General features: G+C 42.7%; 1 protein-coding gene and 1 non-coding gene across 2 annotated transcripts; both read right to left on the bottom strand.

Annotated features, from left to right (window-relative positions):
• Positions 1-350: 350 nt before the first annotated feature.
• On the bottom strand, positions 351-16983 carry LOC108601543 (homeotic protein Sex combs reduced). Its single transcript, XM_033294200.1, has 2 exons — positions 15642-16983; positions 351-1342 (listed from the first exon to the last, which is right to left on the bottom strand). The coding sequence occupies exons 1-2, from the start codon at positions 16639-16641 to the stop codon at positions 1035-1037; spliced, it is 1308 nt and encodes a 435-aa protein (XP_033150091.1). The 5' UTR covers positions 16642-16983; the 3' UTR covers positions 351-1034.
• On the bottom strand, positions 8474-8545 carry Trnam-cau. Its single transcript has one exon. It is a non-coding gene; the product is annotated as a tRNA-Met (tRNA).
• Positions 16984-24039: the final 7056 nt, after the last annotated feature.

Here is a 24039-nt window from a genome sequence, read left to right as displayed (position 1 = left end):
CGTATAGATAGTTTGGGAGGTTTTAAGTACACACTTGAGGATATGAATGTTCCCGGGTTACACTAGAAATAGAGTTAAGTATAGTATAAAACGAAAACTAATTTTAATAGAAATCACTTTGAAATTATTGCAAATGTTGTGGGTTGTTGTGTTTTCATATTTTGTTGCTTTTGTTGGGCATTTGTTGTTCGTATGTGCAGCTTAGGACTAAAAATTTATGCTAGACTTATATAACTAATAGCTTTTCGAATACTGCTTAGAGAAAGAGGTTTATCATACTGGGACGTGCTCAACGGCAAAACAGACCTGTGTGTGTGTGGGTGAGAGTCTGTATTTGTGTGGTGTTGTTGTTGTTGTTGTTGCTCCCACCAGTTCCAGTATCATAAACCCAAACGAGCCGCACTCCGGCAACGCGGCTCGTTTCTCAGCTTAACACGAATCAGTTGCAAACAAGAAGTATCATCTTTGATGTTGGTGGATCGACGGCGACAGCGACAGTGGCGGCAGAGCGACGCAAGCAGAGCGAGAGAGCGAGAGAGAAGCGCAGCTCAACAGCAGAATAAGTTGCAGCCAACAATATCCGCTTTGTACTCCAGATCCGATTCGGGATCTGGCTCGGGCTCACAGTCCAACTCCAGCAGCTTCTCAAGCGACTGTTGCTGCTGTTGTTGTAACTGTTGCTGCTGCTGTAGCTGCTGCTGCTGCTGCTGCCTGATGATAACCTGAGATCAGAACTCTTGCGGATACTTGATGCAATCGGCATTGGCCTGGCTGGCATTGGCCACCGACACGGCGGAGCCGAACAGCGAATTGGGGCCGTTGCCGACACTAATGCTGCTGCCACCTCCGCCGCCGACGCTGGCGCTACCGAGCGCCGCCGCCGTGCTGACATCCTGGGAGGAGGCCTGCGACTGATAACCGCCGCCGCCACCACCGCCGCCTCCGCTGGCTACGCTGGCTGCTGCCGCCGCCTGATATGGTTCCTGATACAACTGATTGAGTCTCTAACCAGTACCCGAAAAGTGCCACGCGTCCTATGCGCTCAGGTGCGCAAACTGCGACGGATGGATATCGAACTGGTGGTAGGGATGGCCATAGGGGCCCATGTGGTACGGCACAATGTTCATCGACGCCATCTTGTGCTCCTTCTTCCACTTCATGCGCCGATTCTGGAACCAGATCTTGATCTGCCGCTCCGTCAGGCACAGAGCGTGCGCGATCTCGATGCGTCGTCGGCGCGTCAGGTAGCGATTGAAGTGGAATTCTTTCTCCAGCTCCAGCGTCTGATAGCGGGTGTATGAGGTCCGTTGTCGTTTCGTCTCGCCATTGGCATTCACAGTACCTGCAGAAAGTCAGACGACAAGGCGACAGATTAGTAAACAGCAAATCAAATACGGAATAAATTTAATTTCAGTTTTTGAATTCAATCACGACCATTTTCATAAATTCAATTTCGATAAATCTTAAACCAAATTCAAAAAAATCGTAGACTAAATATTTTAACAAATTTAGTTGCCTATGCTCATTGGCAGAAAGTTAAACTTAAAGTTTTAGTTTGCCAAGCTTTAGGCTAAGGCGTCGCCAGTTAATCGACAAAGTCTTGAAGTGGACAAGCAAACAACTTTGGGCCAAGCTTTCCACCTGAGGCCTGCTTACAGTTAATTTTCTTGTTTATTTTGCCATTTTCTGCAACGTTGCGCATTTCATAAATATGACGTGACAAACTGCAATTTCGCTTGGCAACAACAAAAGACTCTTTTTATTATCATTATTTAGCCAAAAAATCAACAATAAGTTGACTTGACTGTGCCATGCTGGGAGGTGGGGGTGGTGGAGCTCTTCACTCTTAGACAGCTGTCGTTGGGCTGCCAAAATGCAACTCGAGTTTCTTCACCCACTGCGTTTGGTCTAAGATAATGACAATTTTCCAAACCAATGTTGGCAGGCCGCTGCCCCGCTCTTCCGCTCTCTTCCGCTCTCCATGTTTTGTCATCTTTTTGGGCTTGTGCGAGGGCGTTCGAAACGCGTCGTTCATAATGAGAGGGCGGGCTATGGCAAAGTAGACTTTTAAAAGCCATTTACCGTGGCGTGTTATTATGGCCAAGTCAATTGGCCCGCCTGGTTTTCAACAACAACAAAGTGGCAGAAACAATGCCTCACACACACACGCATACACACACACACACACACATGCATATAGACCGTTTTGAAATGTGTGGCAGTCAGTCAATTGTGATAGATATGCCCGACTGTCGACACTTTGGGAAAACCAACAAATGTTCTTGTTCCCCCCCAGAATCTTGCTGAGAGCGCACCACTGACTTTATATGGGTCATGGCCCATTGCTAAGCGGCAATTGGCTCAACAATGTTGCTGCTGCTGCTGCTGCTAAAAACAAAGAGCTGCCTATCAAAAAAATCATTTGATAAAACATCAGTTGGCTGCGCTAAAGTTTAGCTAAAAGTTCGCTCCAGCTACGACTGACGCGGTCATTGAGGATGTCGCTCGCTCAGTGGCGGTTTTTGTTTATTTTTTGGCTACGCGACGTCGTCGGAAGATGTCGGTGCACATCAATCAGTGGAAAATCTAAATGGAATTTCTGATTAAACTTGAAATTAATTAGCGCTCATTTAATTAAAATGAATTTGACTGTATCTAAAGCACAAGCGCCCACACAAACACACATACAACTATGCATGTGTGTGTGTCCATGTTTGTCGCAACTGAGCAAGGCGGCAAGGCTCTGTTAGCTGGGCTTAAACTAATGACCACGTAAACAGCGAGCAGACAGTAACCAGACAACGACATTTAGGTTTCATCACTCATGTCTGAACAGCATTAAAGAGAGTTTTGCTGCAAATTAAATTCTCTTTCTCACTCTCTCTCTCTCTCACTCTTTTTCTGACCCATTTCAGTCACTTGTCAGTCAGACTATCAAGCATCAAACTTGATATCGAAACTAATATTTCTAGCTTGCCATTAGAAAATGTAGCTGTCGCTCAGGAATGCGTCAAACTTTGCAGACGACGCGCACTTCAGTGCTCATGACCACCAGAGAGAGATAGAGAGCAACTGGTCACATGTAATATTTAGCGTTGCAGACGCTACTTCAATTTTCTTTACTTTGCTCTGACCTTGCAGCAGCCACAAGCAAAAATCAATATGAACTGAATGTTGTTGCAACCATTTGCAATTGTCAAATGCTGCTGCTGTCATATGAATGTTGCAATTTGTTTACACAAAAGTGTCTCAGAGCTAAACTATCTTGGGAGTAGCAGCTGAGTTACTTTGAAATACAAAAATGAGCGCGATATTAAATCATTTAGCATTATGAATAGCTTAATCAGCTAATGCCAGGCACAGTTAATGCTTGGCACTCTGCATTGATTTCCAGCTAAAGATCAGTGGACAACTCTTTACCGCTCCCAAAAATAAATGTGAGCAGCATTGCGTTCGCTTGTGGCCTGGGACTGGGACTGGGACTAACTCGGCTACTCGTTGTGTCGCTTGTCGTTGTCGTCGTCATGGCCAGGCGCAAAGCCCCGTTGAGTTGACAGCCCTGTGGCATCATCTTGTGGCATCGCCACCTGGCTTGTCATATCACTTATTGCCGGGGCATGGCGCGGTGCCTTGACAGCGCCAATGAGCGAACATTCGAAGCGTTTTACAACTTTGTGCCCATTTCGTTTCGTTGTCTCTGAGTGCGTCTGTTTGTCCCACAGTCTGTCTGCCTTTAGACTTTGTGAAATGCTATATAGACATATTGGATTTTGCATGAGGCGGCGATACTTGTGTGTTGCCAAGTATTTTAAGTACTTCAACAACTTGCTTCAGCACATATCCGAGCTATGTGACATTTGTTTTTCTCTTTGGCTGCTCTTTTGCATTTCATTTTCATGTAAGATGACGTCAAAGTCACAGACGCTGACAGCCGTTTAACATATCAGTTGATATTTTGAAATTTGGTGCATGCAAAAATCAGGCAACAGAATTTATTAAGTGCCACAAAGCCAGAAAGAGAGAGAATCGAGACTCGCTGCGGCATGCAGTTCTGCAATTCAAATTCTTCCATTGTTCGCAGGGCGTTTTGCATCCTGATCATGTTGTGATTGACACGGGATTAGCATACGCGCCGCTTTGTGAGGCGAACTCAACACAAACTCTCCCTGGTTCAAAGTTAAGCTTGAAGCCCTTGGCCTAGGTCGGACATGCATACCGATGTTAGCGGTTCAAAGTTTAATTGTTTTCTTTTGCTGCTAGAAATAGAAATAAAATTAAGAAAAACGCTTGCGGCTTGTCACAAACACTTGTAGCGGTCATTTGTCAACGTTGCCCGGCGTCTGGGCTCGCTCATTGGAGAGGCAGCAAAAGATGAATATACAAGCTAAACATCGTCATCGTAATCAGGCAGAGGCGCAACGTGTGCGGCATGAGACTCAAACTCACCGTTGAGACTTACAACTTGCATCTGGCCAGGCCAGGCCAGTCCAGCCGCGCGGCCTCGACTTGATCTTCTCGCAGTCGTAGTCGGCGCAAAAAATAAACTAAACACAGCGTTGTGCTTGTAGTTGTTACCCTTGTTGTTGTTAAAGCGAAATGCGACAGCAACAACAACTGAACAAGCTGAGCAATTTGCGCTCGAGATCGCTGCCAAAGAATCATAAATCAACGCACTTCCGATTGCGCAAGCAGCAGATCTAAATGCTCATCAAACAAACGATGAGCACGCTGACCAGATGACCAGCTGACCACAGTGAGCGGCTACTTGGGCTAATGAGTCGTTTACCAAACACCATTATCAATGTCAAAATGCAGCCAAATGATCATTACTCATACGCAGCCCCGCAAGAGGCACAAGCAACGGCATCAAGTGACAAAGCAGTGGCAAGAGAGGGGGGCACAACCAAAATATCACTTGAGGTGTTAGAATCAGCGTCTCGGGGTCGTAAACTAATTGTCTGCATGAGAGATTTGTTGTCTCAGGTCAAGTCTCAAGTCTGCAACTCTATTTAAACTATGATTTATGTTTAATTTTTGTTAAACTAAAAACTGCAACTGATTGTGAGTTGCCAACATATTTTTGATTTATAAAATGTGCTATAAATAAAAGAACGAGACGCTGGCGACGCGACTAAAGAAATTGGGAAACACTTGAAGCGGTGGGGCAGGGGCACGAGCTGCTGGCCATGCTCGAGCTATGCTGGAAGAGATAAATCTTGAGGCGGCAGCGATCGAGGGCGCGTCAAAGGGGCCGCTGCCTGGGGTCGACATGTGCAGCGGGTTAATTTCTTTCGGAAAAGAAAAATTAATCAAATATGCTAGCTATGTGTGTGCGTGTGTGTGTGTGTCTCACACATTCCTTTGGTGATAAATGACTAGCGGGCAGTTTTGTGCAATGCGACAAATGATGTGACATTCGTGATAATGAAAGTGTTGCAGCCACAGCACGAGCTACGCTGCTGCATAGAACTAGCAATAGAGAGAGAGAGAGAGAGAGAGAGAGAGAGAGAGAGTGAGAGAGAGCGAGTCCACAACAGGTGTTTGCTATTCACACAAAAAACCATTAAATTGCTATTAAATCGTATTTACAACTTCAATTGTCAGCCAGACAGTTTGGGAAGCATCTGCAAATGTATCTGTATCTGTATCTATAACAGTAACTGCAACTGTATCTGCAGCTTCATCATTAATCACAGCGCAAATAAAGCGACGCAGCCGTCAGTTGCTGTGGTCAGCAGCAGCAGCAGCCACAGCCGCAGCAGCAACATCATAAAAAATGGTCAATATATTTGAAAATAAGGGAAAACTTTTGGAAAACGCTTGCCTTACAATTTGCCTACTTGCCCCCAAAGCAAGGGGCATTGTTCAACGTGCCACAATTTCATGTGCGAATGGTGCGTGGCTCTTTTTTTTCTATATATAATATAAATTTTTTTTTGTGAACATTTTGTGTTGTTCGCGTGGCTGCTTTTGGTTTCGTGAAAAATGGAAATTATGTCAAGAAGTAAATTGATTATTTCGCTTTAAAGCATTTCTCAATTTATATTCCGTGTTCGTTGTCAACACGAACACACAACATTCAGTTTCGTCAACAACAATAGTTGGCTCTGCCTTTTTGCATGCCTCTGCTTCTTCTTCTTCTGCGTCAGCTTCATCTTTGCAACTTTTTGCAAAAGCCATTCAAGTGAAATGACATCATGTGCTTTTGAACTTCTCGAGCCAGAGCGAGAACAGCTGATGCCAGCAGCAGCAGCAGCAGCAAATTAAACGATCTGAACCCTCCAAACTTTTCAAATTGGCAGCATATGGTTTCCGGTTTGCAATCATTTTGGACAAACCAAATGTTATGCTGCAGGATAATTCGTTACTTTTATATATAAACTATAAATATATATATTCTATATACTATTATGTTAAGAAATAAAATATTAATCGATATTTGTTTAGCATCATTCAACATTAATTTTTCAAATAAATCTTAAAGCCTTTACGCCTAAGTTTTCATTAAATATTAACACTTAACATTTGATATATTTGAGTTTAAGCTGCAACCTGTTGAATTGGCAATTGAAACTTAAGTGCTGCTCCTGGGGATTAAACACCTAAGCAACACTCACGCCTGCCCCAGAGACACGTGCCTGGGCCTGGCCAAAAGGGAGCTGTGGCTACAGCCCAAACCACCCCAAACAGAACTCGTTCTATTTGCTAGCAATAATTGTTTTCGATTCGAAACAGTTGCCGGAGCTCTCTTTCTGTCTCTCTCTCTCTCTCTCTCTCTCTCTCTCTCACTCTGTTGCACATCCTGGCGGCATAATGAGCTGAGTAACAAATTGTGGCGCGTTGAGTTCGCATTGTGTTGAAAATATAATAAATGAATTATCTGCGTAATTAATGAGCTTTTAATTTTTAATGGCGCGTCGCAGGCTCGGCACAGAAAGTTTGTTTTTGGCGAATGCAAAGTCCACAATTCAGCTCTTGGATGTTGTTGTTGTTGCTGTTGTTGGCTATCAAGCGATGCGTATCTTTTAGATACAATTTTAATGTGGCTTCTTGCAAATTATTTATGCGCGCATTTTCGCGCAGATAATTATCGTTTATCTTTGATTTAAGCAGTGAGGACCTCTTGCCTGATTGTTTCACTGCTTGTCGCTGTATCTGTGTGTGTGTCTGTCTGTGTGTGTGAATTCAAAATGACTACCTCAGTTAATTATGGTGCTCCCGAGTAGGGAGCGAGCGGTGCGCTTGCGCACATAAATTAGCAGACGCGCCAGCTAAACCAGTTCGCTCTCTCCAAAGCGTCTCCCCCCACTCCGCTCATGTTGGCCACTGCCACTGCCATGTAAAAAGCGGTTAAACAGCCGTCTGGCCCACCAGCTCGTCGTGGTACCTGTGCACCCATTTTTAATGAGTGTCCTGTCGTCTGCAGTTGAATGAACGCCGCCGTCGTCAGCGTCGTTGTCGTCTGTTTGCTGCTGGCTTCTGGACTTATTTTAGCCATGCCCATGATTAAGTGCGAGGTCTTTGACTGGCCCAAGCAACGAGCAGCAGCAAAAAATATTAAACTGCAAGCCAAGCTGCTGTGTAATCAATCAAAGGCACCAAACAGAATTTCAAAACAGAATTCATTGACTTTCCATTAATAATTTCCTTTGAAAATTGCATCCTGTGGCCAATCGTTGTAATTGTGATGAATTCTTTATTAATGCAGACACAGACACTGACAATCGACAAGCGGCTGCAGCTCAGCTACTGTACAGCAAATGGCGTTAGCTTCAATTATGTATCCAACAGATACACAAAGGCTCGTGCGCAAATTGCGTTTGCGTTTGATAGAATGAACATTAATTTGCCGGCTTATAGCGACTCTTTTTTATGATGTATTTAAATGCAATTATGCGCTTATAATATATATTAAATATGCTATTTAAGTTGACAGCTGGAAATGCTAATGAAGCGTTTAAAAGAATGAATAATTAAAGCTCATGCTATAATAATAAAACATTCTATAGAAGCATCTACATTGCAACTATTTTAGCATAATATGCATTTAAAGAGAAAAAGAAGAAGAAGATAGTAAGTGTTGAAATAATCAATTTAGTGATTTATATAAATAATAGTACAGTGAACAATAAGTATAAACAAAAAGTCTGAACCTATTTTAACGAAAAAGATTCTTATGATGTTTTTAATAGAGAATAAGTTTCATATAGAAAAAAGACTTAATTGTTTTATAAATAAATTTTGTGATTTATATATAAATAACCAGTTTTATTAGTTATTAAAAAATTATAAATTTAATCTTTTCAAAATTAAATGTTTTCGCATTCGAATTCGAAGAATATTTTATTGATTTTCATGAAATTGCGACAATTTTTGTTACATAAGAATGATAATTTTAAAAAGGGGCTGCTTCTATGCAATATTAACTGCACTAAAAAATAAAATTAAATAAAAAAGTCACAACGACACTTCATAGCAGAGCAAGGTTTCGATCCTCGGACCTCTGGGTTATGGGCCCAGCACGCTTCCACTGCGCCACTCTGCTGCTTGAACAGCCCTCGGCCAAGTGGGCAGCAAATGCTGAGAGGAAATCAATGCAGGCTAACTGGTTTGGTTTTGGCTTAAATTGCAAACAAAATGCTTAACAACAAATGTGTGTTGCGATTTATAAAACAATAAATAAATTTTGTCAGCTGTGACGGCAAACTGCAAACCAGTTTTAATTGCTATTTTGTTAAGTTGTTGCTGATGCGCAACCCACACATAAATAAATAACTATAAGCATAGTTTGAAGCCATCAAAATTAAGTTGAAAAAAGTTATAATACAAAAGTATTCAACATGGCTGCCCAAGATAAAAGAATAAGCAAAAGATATAAAGAAAAAATAACAAAAATTGTAGTTGCTGCTGCTGCGCTGCGCTGCTGCTGCTGATGAAGATGAAGCTGCGCTGTAGCTGAAGCTGAAGTGGGCTGCTGAACAAGTTTGCAAGACTTGCTACAAAGGTGTCTTTAAAAATCTTTTAATTTCGACTTCGCATTTTGTCTGCCGAGCTGCAAATTTGCTGTCGTCAGGCAGGCAAAAAGGCAGAAACTTCGATATACATAAAAGAGCGAGAGAGAGAGAGAGAGAGAGAGATACAAAGGCGGCTGCTGTTGTTGGTGGCGGCGACGGCGGCTGCATCCGCCCGCCTTTTAATGAAGCGCGAAGTGCAGCGAATGCCAGTTGGGGCAAAATTGAAAGTAAACTAAGACAGTGTAACCCAAGTCGTGGTTGCTTCACTACCTACATGCGCCCCAAGGGCAGGCTGCGAACAAATTGCAATTGTTGCCATTGCATTGGCGCTGTCATTTCACAGCAACAACAGAAACAGCAACAACAGCAACACAAGCAAATGCATGCGGCTTAGTTTTTATTTACGTTTGGCCTTAGCTTTTGACCTGCTGAACTGGCAACTCGTTTAACACACCATAAACAGCAACAACAACAACAACAACAACAACAACAATTCTAATACATAGAGAATTATGTGCAGGAAAAGCAAAGTGGAAATGCTAGACATTTAAATCGAATTGGCTGGAGGTGGCAACGACTGCGCTGCTCCCCACACTCCACCAGTTCGCTTTAATCTGCAAAATGTAAGCCCGTGCTGCACGTACAAGAAAAGTATCTGCAAGCAACATTTTGACGCAGGCAACACCAACACACACATGCAGACCACGCGTGTAACTCAATTTTCAATGGTGGACAGGCAAGAAGGTGGCAGCTCACGTACTGCGATTTGTTGTTGCTGCTGCTGCTGCTGCTGTTGTTGTTGTGGCTGTGGTTGTTGCTGGGTTTCGTGGGTTTGCCTACTCAGTCCAAATAGTTTTGCCGCCTGCATTAATAATTCACAATTTCATCTGGAATTGTGCGCGATTTGTGATGCTGCTCGCTTTAGCGCTACAGTTGAGAGCACTGTGCTGCACAGTGGTGCGCACATCAGCAATTGGCTAGCAAGCAATTGGCAACTGGCTTTTGACATTGCTGCTGCCCACTGCCCACTGTGCGCTTAGCCGTTTTTATTTCGTTTAGTTAATGCGCAGCCAGTTTAATATTCTATGCGTATCTGGACGATATCTGAGCGACCAGTTGCTGCTCCGCCTGCTCTGGCTGCTGCTGCTGGGAGCCAATTTGCAGATGTGCGCCAATTTGCGCCTGAATTTGATAAATTCTCATGCGGCGCTGGCGTGACACTCAGTTCGAAATTTATTGCTTGCCACTTTTTCAGCATTCAAATCGCAATTACTTTGCTTTATTCGCAATTTAATTTCCCCCGAACGACTTCAGCAATTGTTGCAACGCAACAAAAGCAAATCAAAACTAGTGTATAAAACTCTTTTGCGTATTTGTTTAGCAGCAGGCACTACAATTCTCTATATGTGTGTGTGTGTATCTGTGTGTTTATCTTGATGTGCTGCATTTGCATCTATCAGCGCGCGCACATCATCAGTCATTAGTGGCGCCATTGTTGCTCTTGTGTCTCTTTGTTCTCTCTGGTCTGCATTGTTAGTGTCTCGCACTTTTTTATGCGCTTTTATTAACTTTGGCCAAAAATTGTGGTGGCCACTTGAAGGCATCAGCAGACAGCTTATAAACAATGATTTGGGCAATCATTCATCTTTGGCTGCATTTCTTTTTTTGTTTGTGTGCCACTGATTTGTGTTAAATGTTGAGTGAGTGGCTTAAAAACTAAGCCAAATCGATACCAATTTGACCTATAAACAATTGTAAATTGTTACAGCCTCGCTGCTGAGTGCCCCTAATGCATATTAATTCAAGCAAAGTGCTGAGTTTTCACATCCGACACAGCGTGCACTTCATGCTTGTCGCTTAGCAGGAATTGAATGAGAGCAGCATTCATTAAGAACAATTCAACTTGGCTAAATGCGAAGCTGTTGCCAAAACTAAACGCTTTGTTACGCATAAAACGACAAAGAAAAAACAAATTTATTTTATATGCGCGCACCTTGCAGCGCGTACATTATAAAAATGATTGGAGTCAGTGCCTTAGAAAGCACCAAAAAAATGAAAAAAATAACAGCAACAGCAAAAAATAATAACAATCATTATGATTAAACGTAGCTATTTGAAAAGTCGTGTCCCAACTTAATGAAAATGTAATTGACCAGCTGAATGCAACTGGGTCTGGGTCTGGCCTGCAACGTTGTCTGGTGTTGCTGCATGGGGCAGGCAGCCAACCAACCAACCAACCAACCGATCGTAGACGAGTAGCGTTGGGGCATAAGGCGAGCCCCAGAATGCGCATACAGCAAGTTGCAAGAGCGTCCATTGTTGGCTGTTGGCTGCCTTGGAGCTCTGGCTCTGGCCATATCTTGTGCATATCTGGCGTTCAACTCGTTTGCAAACTATTAATTTTGCAGCGACTTTAGCATCCTGCAACTCAATGTGGCCTTCGGCACGAACTTCAAATGGCTTTTGCCAGATTTTGGCTTAGCACACAAATATTTTAAATATGTTCAAACAAAAGTCTTGCTAATTAGGTTGCCTGCATTGCATTCGTTGTTGTTGGGCTTGGCTGCATTTAATAAGCATTTGACATTTTGTTAGCTCGCATTGTGGGCGTACAGTGAAGCGCGCAGATCTTTGATGATCTGCCACGAAATTGCTTGGAACGCCGCCAGCTTTGGTCTTGTCAATTAGAGAGAGAAATGTATGCGCAACTTCACAAGATTGCGCGCGATATTTAGCCGAATCTAACTAAAGGCAATTTGTCTAAATATACTAAATAGACTTAGATATAGATGTAGGTGTAGCTGCAGCTTTAGCTACTGTTGGCGTGCAGGCATCATAATGAGCTCATTTAAGCCAAACTATTTAATAACTAGCTGCAAAATGCAAATGCCGCAAGCGGTGTAGAGAGAGTGGAGAGCGTGGGGGGGGTCGAGGTGTTTTGCAGAATTCTCTCGTTCTCGCCTAACGATCTCTACGTGCTGCGCCTAATTGAGGCGCGTCTCAAAGATGGCGTTTAATTTTATATATTTTAATACGTGTATGTAAAAAATGTAAAAATAAAATAAAACTTGACGTGATTATATGCAATCAACGTGGTTGTTGTTGCTCTTGCACCTTCCACTTCACAGCAGCAACAGCAGCAGCAGCAGCAACATGCACTCGAATTTGCATAATTGTTAACATGCTGTTGTTGTAATTGTCGTCGTGTTGTTGTTGCTGTTGTTGCTCTGCTGGATTTTAATCAGCGCCTGGTTCTTGCCCCAACAACATGCAGTTGCAGTCAGCTGCACATTTTGCTTCTCTCTTACGCACTCGCTCTCTCTTTCACTCTTTTTCTCGCCAGCGCACTTGCACTTTATGTTTAATTTTTGAGCTGCTTGGCACCTGCGCAGCCATTTTAATGGCATTGCTCAATTTCAAGTTGTTGGCTCTTGTTGTTTTTTCGGGCTACAACTCAAATTGCAATATGTTTGGCTACGGCTATGGCATTTAATAAAGAAATTTAGCTTTTGCAAATTAAGTTGTTGCGCCAAGCTGCGATAAGCAATGACTTATAAAATAGATTTTAATTGAGCGCAACATGAAAAGGCAAAGTGTGCTTAAGGCCTTAGCATAAACTTGCTACTGCTAAAATCATCTAAACCATTTTAGTTCGCAGCTTAATGTTCAAAAAGTTATCAACTAAGCAATGAGCCACTTTAAGAAAAAGAACAGCAGCTAAAATTCATAATATTTAACTCAACACTATCATCTTTTTCATAGTCTTCTGATCAAAATGCTTTTAAACGATGAATAAATTTGTATTTCATTGGTAATAAATAAGAAGGCAACATTTAAAATTTAATAAAATTATTACACTAGCAAAATATTGAATTGAATTGTTCATCATTCGTTGCATATTTTGTGGGGTAAAGAGTTTAAAATTTTGTGAGAGTCTAAAATGTAACAAATATGCTAATAACATCAATAAATAATATATTCTTTTTGCTTATACAATTTTTATGCTATGTAGCAACCCTAATTGTTTATCGACTAGCTAAATTCTTTTGCTGCAGCCCTCCTATAACTTTTAGTTATGAATTTCACTGTATACTAGACTTAAGATTTAACAATAGGAATAGCTCTATTAGTAACAACTTTAATTGTTAGCTTGCTTTACTAAAAACAACACTGAGATGTTGCTTCAATTTATGCCGCCCTTTGTCTGCCGAATTGCAATTTGCTGAGCAGCCAGCACTGGTCATGCCACTAAATTCAGAGAGGAGACTCCACTTTGGCCGCACTGCTGCACTAAACAGGCGGCAACTAATTACAAAGTGGCCATTCACAAATACAATCACACAGACTGTGGGACAGACAGACAGACAGACTGACTGACTCGCAATGCAATTAAAGCCCCATCGATGCATAAAAAGCAGCAACACTTGTTCACAGTTTGCTGCTGTGTGTGCTTAGGCAAACTATTTGAACATTATATATATGCAAATGTATGAGATTGCATCTAAATATGGCAGCAACAGCAGCAGCAGCAGCACATGTCGCTTGTAGTTCATTCAGACGAGTGGAAAAAACGCATCTTGAGTTTGCTCGTAATTATTTCTACTGTTTGCCTTGCCTTGCCTTGCACTTGTTCTTCAAGCTACAGTTGCTGCTGCTGTTGTTGCCATGAGTAACAGATATACAGAAATAATAACAATATGCCCCCATTGATTGGACTTGGCAGCGGCAGCGGCAGCAGCAGCGCAACGAAACGAAACGAGTTTCCATACAAATGGCAAATTACAAAAACGGCTCCTTTGCCTGCAAATCAATAAGTATTTGCCTTTTTTTTCTTGTTGTTGTCGCTCTGTGTATTTATAAATGTAAATGCAGTTCATGGCGCTTTTCAGCGTCTCTTTAATTGGCTGACATGTTGTGATTTTGGCTTGTCAAGAGCTGCAATTTACAGCTTGGCAGCTGGCAATTATTGAAAGCAATTGAACTCATAGAGCGAGCGTTAGCGACTGCCGATTAATCATATTTGGTCACACTGCAAAGATATTTATTAATTATCTACAGGGCGCTATGCACCTGAGCGAACTGACAATGAAAAATACTGAATCGTGCGCCTATCAATGGGTCAGCATGAAGTTGCTGCTGCTGCTGCTGCTGCTGAAGTGTTAAAGAAAAATCTCTGTCTGACATAAAGAAAAATCGCTCAACAATTTTTCGTTCAGCAGCAACCAAAAAAAAAATTCTGTAGCTGCTTAGCACGCAACATTTCTTTTTGGAAAATAAGTTTAAATATAAACGTAGCGCGAGGTGTGAGATTCTGTTTCTCTAGCTGCAACTGCAGGCATTAGATACTCTTGGCTTTTATGAGTTATTGTGGGAGTATGTTGGCCTTAGACGCGCTCGGGCCCGCTCGGCGTTTGTTTACAAATTTCACGCGCTACGATTTTCGCGGTCGAGTCTTCACGCAGCGCCGCATAGAAGCAGCAGCAGCCGCAGCAGCAGCAGATACAAAACTGTAAGTGTGAGCTAAATGTTGTTATTGTTTATGTATTTTGACAAGTTGCCACCGCGCGCGTTCCCCCGATCTTAGCTCTCGCCAGACAATTCGGTGCTCCAAGCTAACGCTAATAAATCGCTTAGTTTTATTTACAATTATTGGTCACTGAATTTAAGATTCCAATGAATTCACCAATTCACCAATACCTAGTGGATTAGATTTGAATTTCAGTGTTGTTAAATTTACTGCTGATTGGTGATTGTGAATTGGTGACATTCACACAGAAATTTCAACAATGTGCAGCAGTGGGCAAAGCATCAGCAATAATGATAAGATCTGAATTAACCCATATATGGAGGGACCTATGAATTTCACTAGTTTGCAGTAACTACCCATTTACACCAACGCGACCCATTTCAATAGTTCCCTTTAAACTATTTCTGTACGAAAGTCAATCCAAAAAAATATAATAATATTCATAAATCTCAAAAAAAATTAAATATAAGAAATAGGTAATATACAGAAACAGCTTGAAGGCCTCAATTGCTCTGGCTATATAATTGTAATATAGAAATAATCCTAAGTTACAATTCAAATAAATAAATTTCTGTACGAAATGATAAAATTCATAGCTAAGTCTTAGTTATTTAGCTGATAGATAAAAAGATGGGCAGTATTGGAAAACGATTTTTGGTTAACTGGCAAGCCAAAGAAAATGATAAAATGCACTGCTAAGAGTTAGTAGAGTAACTATAGATACTCCCCTCATTTTATTAGCAGCAAACTTTCGAAACCTTTGAGCCTAGCAAACTAAGTCATTCGCCTTTTAGTACTGTCAACATCTAGCAACAAATTGTTTGTTTGTTTAATTTTGTATTTGCTTTTAAAATGCATTTTTTGTATAAAATCATTTACGATTTTACCATATTCGTTGTGCTGGGCTTCAAGCCGGTGGCAATGCCAGATGAAATTCAATGGGATCAGGTGCACGCCGCTCTGCGCCAAACGCTGTTGGCCCAGAGCAGAGCAGCTCTGAAGATGCCAACGAAAGCAGAGGATAATAACTTGTGAGCTCAGCAGACTGAGAGTTCACTCATGCTATGTATATGTTAGGCTAAGCACTTGGTTACACTTACTCTGTCCGAGATGTACTCGCTTCATCCAGGGATAGATCTGTGGCGGATTCTTCTTGCCGTTGCCGCTGTTCTGACTGCTGCCCGCCTCGTTGCCGCTGTCGCTCTCCGAGTCTGAGTCGCCGCCGCCGGGACTGTGCATGGGCACATTGACGCCCGGAACGCCGGGACCGCCGCCGCTGCCCCCATGATTGTTATTGAGGCTAACGGCGGCGGCGGCGGCTGCCAAACTGCCGCCCAGGACGCCTTTGTTAAGCGAGCGCGCTACACTCTCAACGACGGAGCTGGGCGAGAGCTTGGGCGAGATGTCGCGCGTGGAGAGATCCTGCGGGCTGGCGAGCGACTGATTGTTGTTGTTGCTATTAGCACTGTTGTTGTTATTGTTGTTGCCGCCGCCAGGCGTTGACGGTTCATTGGCGTATTTACAGCTAATGTTCGATTGCTGTTGCTGCTGCTGCTGCTGTTGCTGCTGTTGCGGGTGTTGCTGCGGCAATTGCTGCTGCTGCTGCTGTTGCTGCTGTGCAACAACGGCGGCCGCTGCATGCGCATGCTGCTGTTGTTGTTGCTGCTGCAACAGCAATCGCTGCGGCTGCAGCTGTGTGTAGTCCACCATATCGGGATTTGCCTGTCCCCCGACAGCTGCGCCGCCGCCGCCGCCGCCTCCGCCACCACCCAAGCCATAAGCTTGGTTAGCGTAGTGCGCCTGCGGTGTGTTGGGATAAAGATTTGGCGTATAGGCGGCCGCTGCTGGAAAGTAATCGTTGCTGCCGGGCGTCGCGGCGCCCGAGTTGCCCTGCCCGCCATTGGAGCCGCCCGCACCGCCGTTGCTGCTGCCCGTGCTGGCATTGGCGCCCGGATGGCTCTGCTGTGGATTCATCTGCTGTGGATAGCACGAGGCCAGCGAGTTGACAAACTGGTACGAGGACATGGCGAAGCAGTCTGGATCCATTTTGCAGCCGTTCTCTCGATTTGTATCTGAAATGAGAAGCAACAGTAGAAGCATCAGTTGTTGTTGTTACTCCAGCTGCTGCTGCTGTAGCTAGCGATGCCCTCAGCCCGATATCAAATTGACTATAGCTTTAATCCACGCCCCAGCGCAGATCCCATTGCTCGATCACGAACTGAGCTTCTGTGCCTCTCGACTCAGACTCAGACTCGAGACTCGAGACTCATTAAATATTTGCATTAGCTGCTGATTGCAGATAGAAGCGAAGCTACAATGTAAGCTTCGAGTAGATAGCACTAGACTTGGTGGCAGTCAGACACACTGGCAACGATATTTTTACAGCTTAACATATATATATGTATATGTGTGTGTGTATATTTTGTAGTAAATAAATTTGAATATTTGTAAGATAAGTGTCGGGACTGGGACTGGGACTGGGACTGGGACTAGGACTGAGACTGGGCATATAATTTGAAAGTATTTTCGCTTTACCGCTGAGCATCATTATTATTACAATTATTGCTCAAGCGACTAAGAACGCAATTTCCAGCCGAGTCGACTCGACTCGGCAAAGACTGTTGCCCGCTTCCGGGTGCGGCGTGTAGGGATGAGGAGGAGATGTTTGAATTTCACTTGAGCCGATGGGCAAGCGCGGATATGCCTAAGCATTGGAATTACGTGCATGCAATTTTTGGTGTGGCACGCCACTGTCCCGCCCACTCGCTCTCTCTCTCGCTCTGTCGCTCTCTGGACACTTTCTTGACTGCACTTGTGTCCGGGCCCAGGCGCAAGTTGTACACCATCGCTGATATTACATGCCCAAGCGGCCATGGAATGTTTGGGCTTGAATGGAGGAAAACTTGTATTCGCTTTTGTTTTTGGTGGACTCTGTGCAGCGGAGATAGTAACAAAGCACAGCGCACGATTGCAAGTTTATATGGCTGCAAAATCGGAACAAACCAGAAATAAAAGAAGAAGAAAACACACAGTGCAACGTCTTGACCGAAAATAGCCCCAAAGCCGAAAAGTGTAAAACGCAATGGCAAAGAGCAGGCCAACGAGTTGGACCAGACCCAAACCCAAGCCCAAGCCAATGCCAATGCAACTTCAGCTAAAAGAAAAAACCACAACATGCCATAACAGCAAAGCTGAAAACAAAAAAAAATTAAAAGCTTGTGTATTGCCAAAAACAATGCAACGACCTCTGCTGTAGTCTTGAGCTCCCAGCTCGACTTTTGTTGGACTCGGCTGCACTGCTTGCTGCACTGAAACCAATAATTTTGATTCAGTGGGCAATTTAACCCTTTAGCATGTTGTCCAAATGAAAGGAGTTGAAGCTTTAAATTAAATCGGCGTACGAGCTGCTCAGCTTCGCGAACTTCACGAGCTGGAGCTGGACAGAGATTTATTTGATGAGCAATGCTAGTGAAAACGTTCGTTCGGCCCTGGGACTCAAGAGACGATTATGGAGTTTAAGCCCAACTAAAAGTAACGGCACTTCGATTTTCGTATTAACCCTTAAGCTATATACCAAACACGCTTCAGCGAATTGTGTTCTAAGCTAGCTGTATTAACTAAATTATACGCTTAGATAATACAAGCAACAACTTGCTGAACTTTAAACTTGTTAAGCATTTGTTTGTGCAATGGGCCAAGAGATCAGCGCAGCGCAGCGCAGCTATTGGGAAAATGTTTATTAAACCAATAAAGTTGCGTTTAATTGAAAACTGTTTATATTTCGATCACTTAACGGCAAATTAAAAATTTAAATATATCCAAAGGCAGCCTATAAATTATTCAACGCTGAAAATTGTTTTCTAAAGTCTGCAGCAGCAGCAGCGACAAGCGGTTCAATTGGTGTTAATTAAATCCATGAATAATGAAAACGCCAAAGCAAATTTGCGGGCTTCACTCTCTCCCAAAAAAAATTACCACTATACCGACGAGTGCGAGTATCGCCTGAGTCTGAGTATTGTTCGTTATTCTCGTTGGTCGCCGCCGCTTGGCTGATTGTCGCCTCATAAGAAAGCCATAAATTATGGCAATTCTTTCGAGTTGCGACACTTTCGAGACGAGGGAGCGACGAGCAGTTCAAGCCGAGCGAGTTTCCTTTTGTTTTCAGCCTAAGGCCTTCCTACTTCTTCTTCTTTTTGTATAAACAGTTTAAATGCTCGCATGGCAGTGAAATTTCTTTCTCTAAACCGCAGAACGAATTTCGAATTTCCCCGTCTCTGTGTGTGTGTGTGTGTGTGTTGCAGGTAAATAATGTAGACAGTAGGGTAAGTATGCGCGTATCTTTTAGTAAATAAACAGCAATTGAGTTGCACATGCTGTTCCCCCCGCCCCTCGCCAATGCTTTTGATCCATGCACTGCACATAAATCAAATGCAAGGCAAATGCGACAGCTGAAAAGGGTCAAAATGCTATAATCTGCAAGCTGTTTTTCTATAATTTTTAAATATTAACTATGTGATATATTAAATAAATAAATGTTGCTCTGACAATTAACATTGCTTGAGCTTGAACTCCCATTGCTTGATCTTGTCGCTTATCTATCAAAAAACATCTAAAGCCCAAATTTAACACTAATTACTCACAGCTCTTTAGACAACAACAAAAAGCAAGCAAGAAATAAAAAATACAGTCATCCATTTCTAAGCACTTTGCCACGCCACACGTCCAGTCCACTTCATCATCAACGAGCTGCGAGCTGCCCCAAGTCTCAAGTCTCCACTGCCCAACTCGTCTCCATCTCTTAATTATCAAATGAAGAAAACCCAAAGCAGTTATTTCTTTTACAAATGTCGCCCGTTGTCGTCGCCCATCGCGTAGCTTGTCAACTGTCGCCGTCACCATTACAGATTTTTGACTGCGCCTTGTTCGCTCCACGCTCAACGTTGTTCGCCTGGGCCCGAAGGCCATAAATCATAATTTTTAATATTTCTTGTCAACATGGGCGTAGCTCGTGTATATGTAAACATGCCCCGCTTCTAAACAGAGGGAGGGGCAAAGAGGCAGAGGGCAGCGACATGCGGACAATTCTCTAAAAAAATATAAAAGGTATTTGCGCACGCGCAGTCACACTCAAATTCGCTCGCTCTCGCTCTTTACATATCTATTCGTCTAGCTGTCTCTGTCGCACGCTGACAATGCTAACAAAAAGAGGCACATGGCTCCATTAAAAACTCATAAAAATTTGTAAGCACCTCATAAAAGTAGTCATAAATATTATTATTTGCTCGCTCTCTCTCTTTCGCTCTCTCCTTCTCTCACTGCAACCCTCGATCCAGCTGCGTTTTGTTTGCGGTTTGTGTGCCTCTCATAATTTTTATGAGTTTTTGATTTGCCTCTGCGCCATTGTCAACTTCAGTTGAGGCTGCGGCTGCGGCTGAGGCTGTTGCCGATCCTCACTGCAAGCAGCCATTGTTGACCTTTTGACACGTACTTCAAACTACTCACAGTGTGGCTTGTGGTTTGTTGGCCTTTTGTCTGTGGTAAATGATTTTTAAAAACATAATTTATGGCCCTCTTACATAAGAGCACGATGATATTTAAAAGGATCAAGGACAACTCAATTGACTGAACTGGCAAGTTAATGTTGCTTAAGTTTTAAATTGCAAACTCAACTCAGAATTTCATGAGACATCAGTTGGCATCGCCTTTTGCCTGATGCCAATAACTTGGCGAAAATAAATGTCTGCTGGCGCTTATAGAAATAAGAAAAATTGGCCAAATGCTTGCCTTGCCGTCGCTCCAATAGATCAACGACTCGCCACAGCAACAGCAACTACAATTTATAACAACAACAATGTTTGTTGCATTGTTGTCGTCGCCATTGTTGTTGTTGTTGTTGCTGTTGTCGTCGCGGCAAAGTTTGCGTGTTTTATACATTTGATATTTTGATTTATAAATACAAATATGTTAGCTTGAAATATCATCATGACATTTCAGTCTTGGGCCCAATCCTCGCATACGAGCATGACGAATGTCTGCTCCAGGCGCAGTCCAGGCATAAATTCAAGCGCTGACAGCGCAGCAACTTCTAGACTCACACACATGTGTGTGTGTGTGTGTGTTTGGATGACCAATTAACTTGCCGGCTGACGCTGTTGTGTCCACATTATGCAACAGCAGTCCATGGAGTCTCACTTTGATCTTGCCACAGCCACAGCCTGACCACCCTCGGAGTGAGAGCAGCGCATGCAAATGAAAGTGACCTACATCTACGCTCTCTCGCTCTCTCTCTCTCTCTCTCTCTCTCTCTCTCTCTCTGTGCTTGCAACCATGTGTGGCAAGAGAAGCGCACATGCAGCGTAATTGGCCTAGACGATGTGTCTTTGGACCCCTTTGAAGTGCGCAACTGCTACTTGAACTTTGTTTGTGTTCCAGCCCAATGCCCAAGTCACATTTTAATAAAATTGAACAGTTTCAGTTTCAGTTTGCGCCCACAGCGCTGGTCAGCATGACTTCCTTTCGCCTTCCATATGATGGAACCATCGGGCACGCAACTCAGACTATACCAACTACCAACTATATAGTATATATATGCATATGTATGAGTTTGCTTTTGTGCTGGAGGTACAGGCGTAGATTAGGCTGCTTGTTAGACATTTTTCATTTTGCTGTGACATTTCGCCTTTGTGGCTCTTAATTATTTCAAAAACGGCTGCATTCGTTTTAATGAAGTGAAAATTCTTTGCGTTGATATCACGCACGCAACCAAAACGCAAAATGGAGCACAATACAATGCGAGAAAATGAAACATTTTATACGAGCCAAGCAATTTATTGATTCCATTTAAGAACTGAATTGATGCGAATACAAGTTAAATAAGCGTAGCTGCTCTAATTAAACAAGTACGAAATTCATTTCAAATTTTAGAATTTTATTTCAAACAACTAAATTCAACATAAAATATTTTTTTTAAATATATTTAATAGCATATTTCTGATGTAACATGTTATTTTAAGACTTCTATTCAGAAATATAAAAAAAATACTTCAGACTCATTTGACTTAAAATAACAATGCAAATTTTTTTAAAAAAATCTGACACAACAAATTCACATTGTTTTCAATTTTCTTTTTTAGCTTACCTCCTGTCTATTATATTGAAATATATTTTGTTTTGATCTGAAGGCAAATAATTTTTACCGACGGAATTTCTCACTCAATGTTTAATAGCAAGTGAATTAAATGAAAATTAGCTTCACTTCACGAAACTAACATTGAGCTTTGTTCATTTTTATTTTTATTTAGCGGAAACAGTTCGTTGTGCACAAATGAGACTCAATCACTTTGTAGGGAAGGTCTTGGACTGGGCCATGATGTTAACCCGCAAATTGTGAATGTTAATCCGTTAGCATGCTTTTGCCTTTTAGCGGTATTTGAATTTTACCTGCAGTTTATGGTTATGCACTTGACTTTTAGCCGTAATTAGCCACACCGGGCACACAATTTGTCACAGTTAATTTTTGCTCAGTTTACAATGAATATCATTAAGATACGCCAATTCGCGTTTGTATCTGCGTTTGCTTCACGCCAAATTTATGGCATCCATCAACATGCATGTATTTAAAACGTCATCGATGAAAACACACTGAAGAGCACTGAAAACACTTTGCTAACCATTTATCTTTTATTATTGCTCAGAGTCAAGCTGCAGAGCGTGTCTCTAAATATTGTTGTATCCAACGGATGCGCGTTTTCTATATATTTGCAATATTTATTTTGATTTCTTTGTTGCTTGTGTGTCTGTCTGTCTGTTAGGCGGAGAGCCAGCCGCACGATTCACGTTTGTGAGCGACAGGGCTATGACGGATTGACGGATTGCACTTAGCGAGGGCCAAGTTTCGGTTGTGGTATTAGCTGTTTCTATTTTCAGTTTAAGTTTGAAGTTTGCGTTAACGCTCGCAGCGAAATGTATCCGTGAATACGTGCTCGAAGCGCCAATGTCTCACTTTGACTGCTCGGGCATAATTCAAATATCTGAGCATCAATAAAAAACTCATGCTACGCGGCAGCGCCAGCGCCGCCAATTGTAGCAGCGAGTACGCAAGTAAAGTCACACACATACAGTCGTGTGTGTGTGTGCGTGTGTGTGAATGCCATGGCAAGCATATAAACGTAAATAAAACACCAACACTTGTGTAAAAAAAGAGATTCGAACGCGTGCGAGCAGGCAGGCAACATTTAATGCGCTGCTTGCTATCTCGCACACGTTTGAGTGTGCGACTGTGTGTGTGTGAGTTCGAAAGAGAGCGCAGTTTCGAAACTGGTCTCTCCAACTCGAAGAGCGTGCGCTCTCTCGTCGAAAGTTCTTATTGATCACATGCACACTATGTGTGTGAATCTCACATATACGCAGCAGCGTTTCGATCGTTTCGGTATTCGAAGCAATTTGATAACAGCAAGTTTAACTAAATAATAATGATGAGTTGTATAAATAATATAATTTACCTAAGGTTAAAAAGTTATGTAATTTAGTTGCTGCACTGAATTAATGTTTAACTAAAATTCTATTTTAGTTGTACTACAATAACACCAAAGAGTAATCCATTGCAACTTTGTGAGCAGCAGTTGTAACTCCAACTATAAATATTATTAACGTTTAACGAATTTACTTTCTTATTTAGCGTTTAATAGTTTAAGCAACCGAGTACCGAACCGCGCAGCTGGCGTACATGAGTGCGCCACGTTCGATTTAGTTTTGACAGAAAGAGCCTTTTGCAAAAGCTATGCTTGTATGCCGGTTTTCCCAGGTCCATGCCTGCATTGGTGTGTGTGTGTGTGTTTTCGAACTTGCTCTGTGTGTGAGCGAGACATTTATAGTGTGCGCATGTTCGAAAAGCAGTTGCTGCTGCTCTAACGCATGCAGGCCACGCCTTCTGCTTTGATTTATGCCTTGGGAGAATGAACCAACAGCCTATGGCATGACAGCGACGGTTACACTTACAGCGGTAGCAGCTGGAACAGGTAGTTGGACGCTGGACGAGGCAGATGATTGCCTGCCACTCAACGTCAACATCAGCACCAAAGTCGAGCCCCCACTCCCTGCATTGCTGCTCCAGATTAGGCTGAAATCATCCTAGATTAGTGCGTCCCGCTAGCCGGAACTTTGCCATGCAGTTGCGCATCCCTTAGCCCGCTCTGCCTCCCTTTTGGTTCCGGGCACTTTATTTGTATTCAATCGTGGCGCTCTTCCGCTAAATCACCGTCACATTATTATTTCGCATTATTATTTTATAAACGTTTCGCTCAGTGCGCCATCATTTCCATTTTTATTGGCTGCATTCGAAATTTTACAACGCAAACAGTCAAGTCGCCAAAAGTCAAGCGACAAATGAGCTTAAACTTTTGTGTTCTGCCCTCACCCCCACCAAAATGTGTCTTTAAAGACAACAAGCTCGTTTGGCAGTCAACGAAATCTCTGAATTTGTATTTGAATTTAAAATTT

Source organism: Drosophila busckii, chromosome 3R (genome assembly GCF_011750605.1).
Source record: "Drosophila busckii strain San Diego stock center, stock number 13000-0081.31 chromosome 3R, ASM1175060v1, whole genome shotgun sequence".
Classification (NCBI taxonomy): domain Eukaryota; kingdom Metazoa; phylum Arthropoda; class Insecta; order Diptera; family Drosophilidae; genus Drosophila; species Drosophila busckii.
This window is presented reverse-complemented; position numbering and strand designations above follow the sequence as displayed.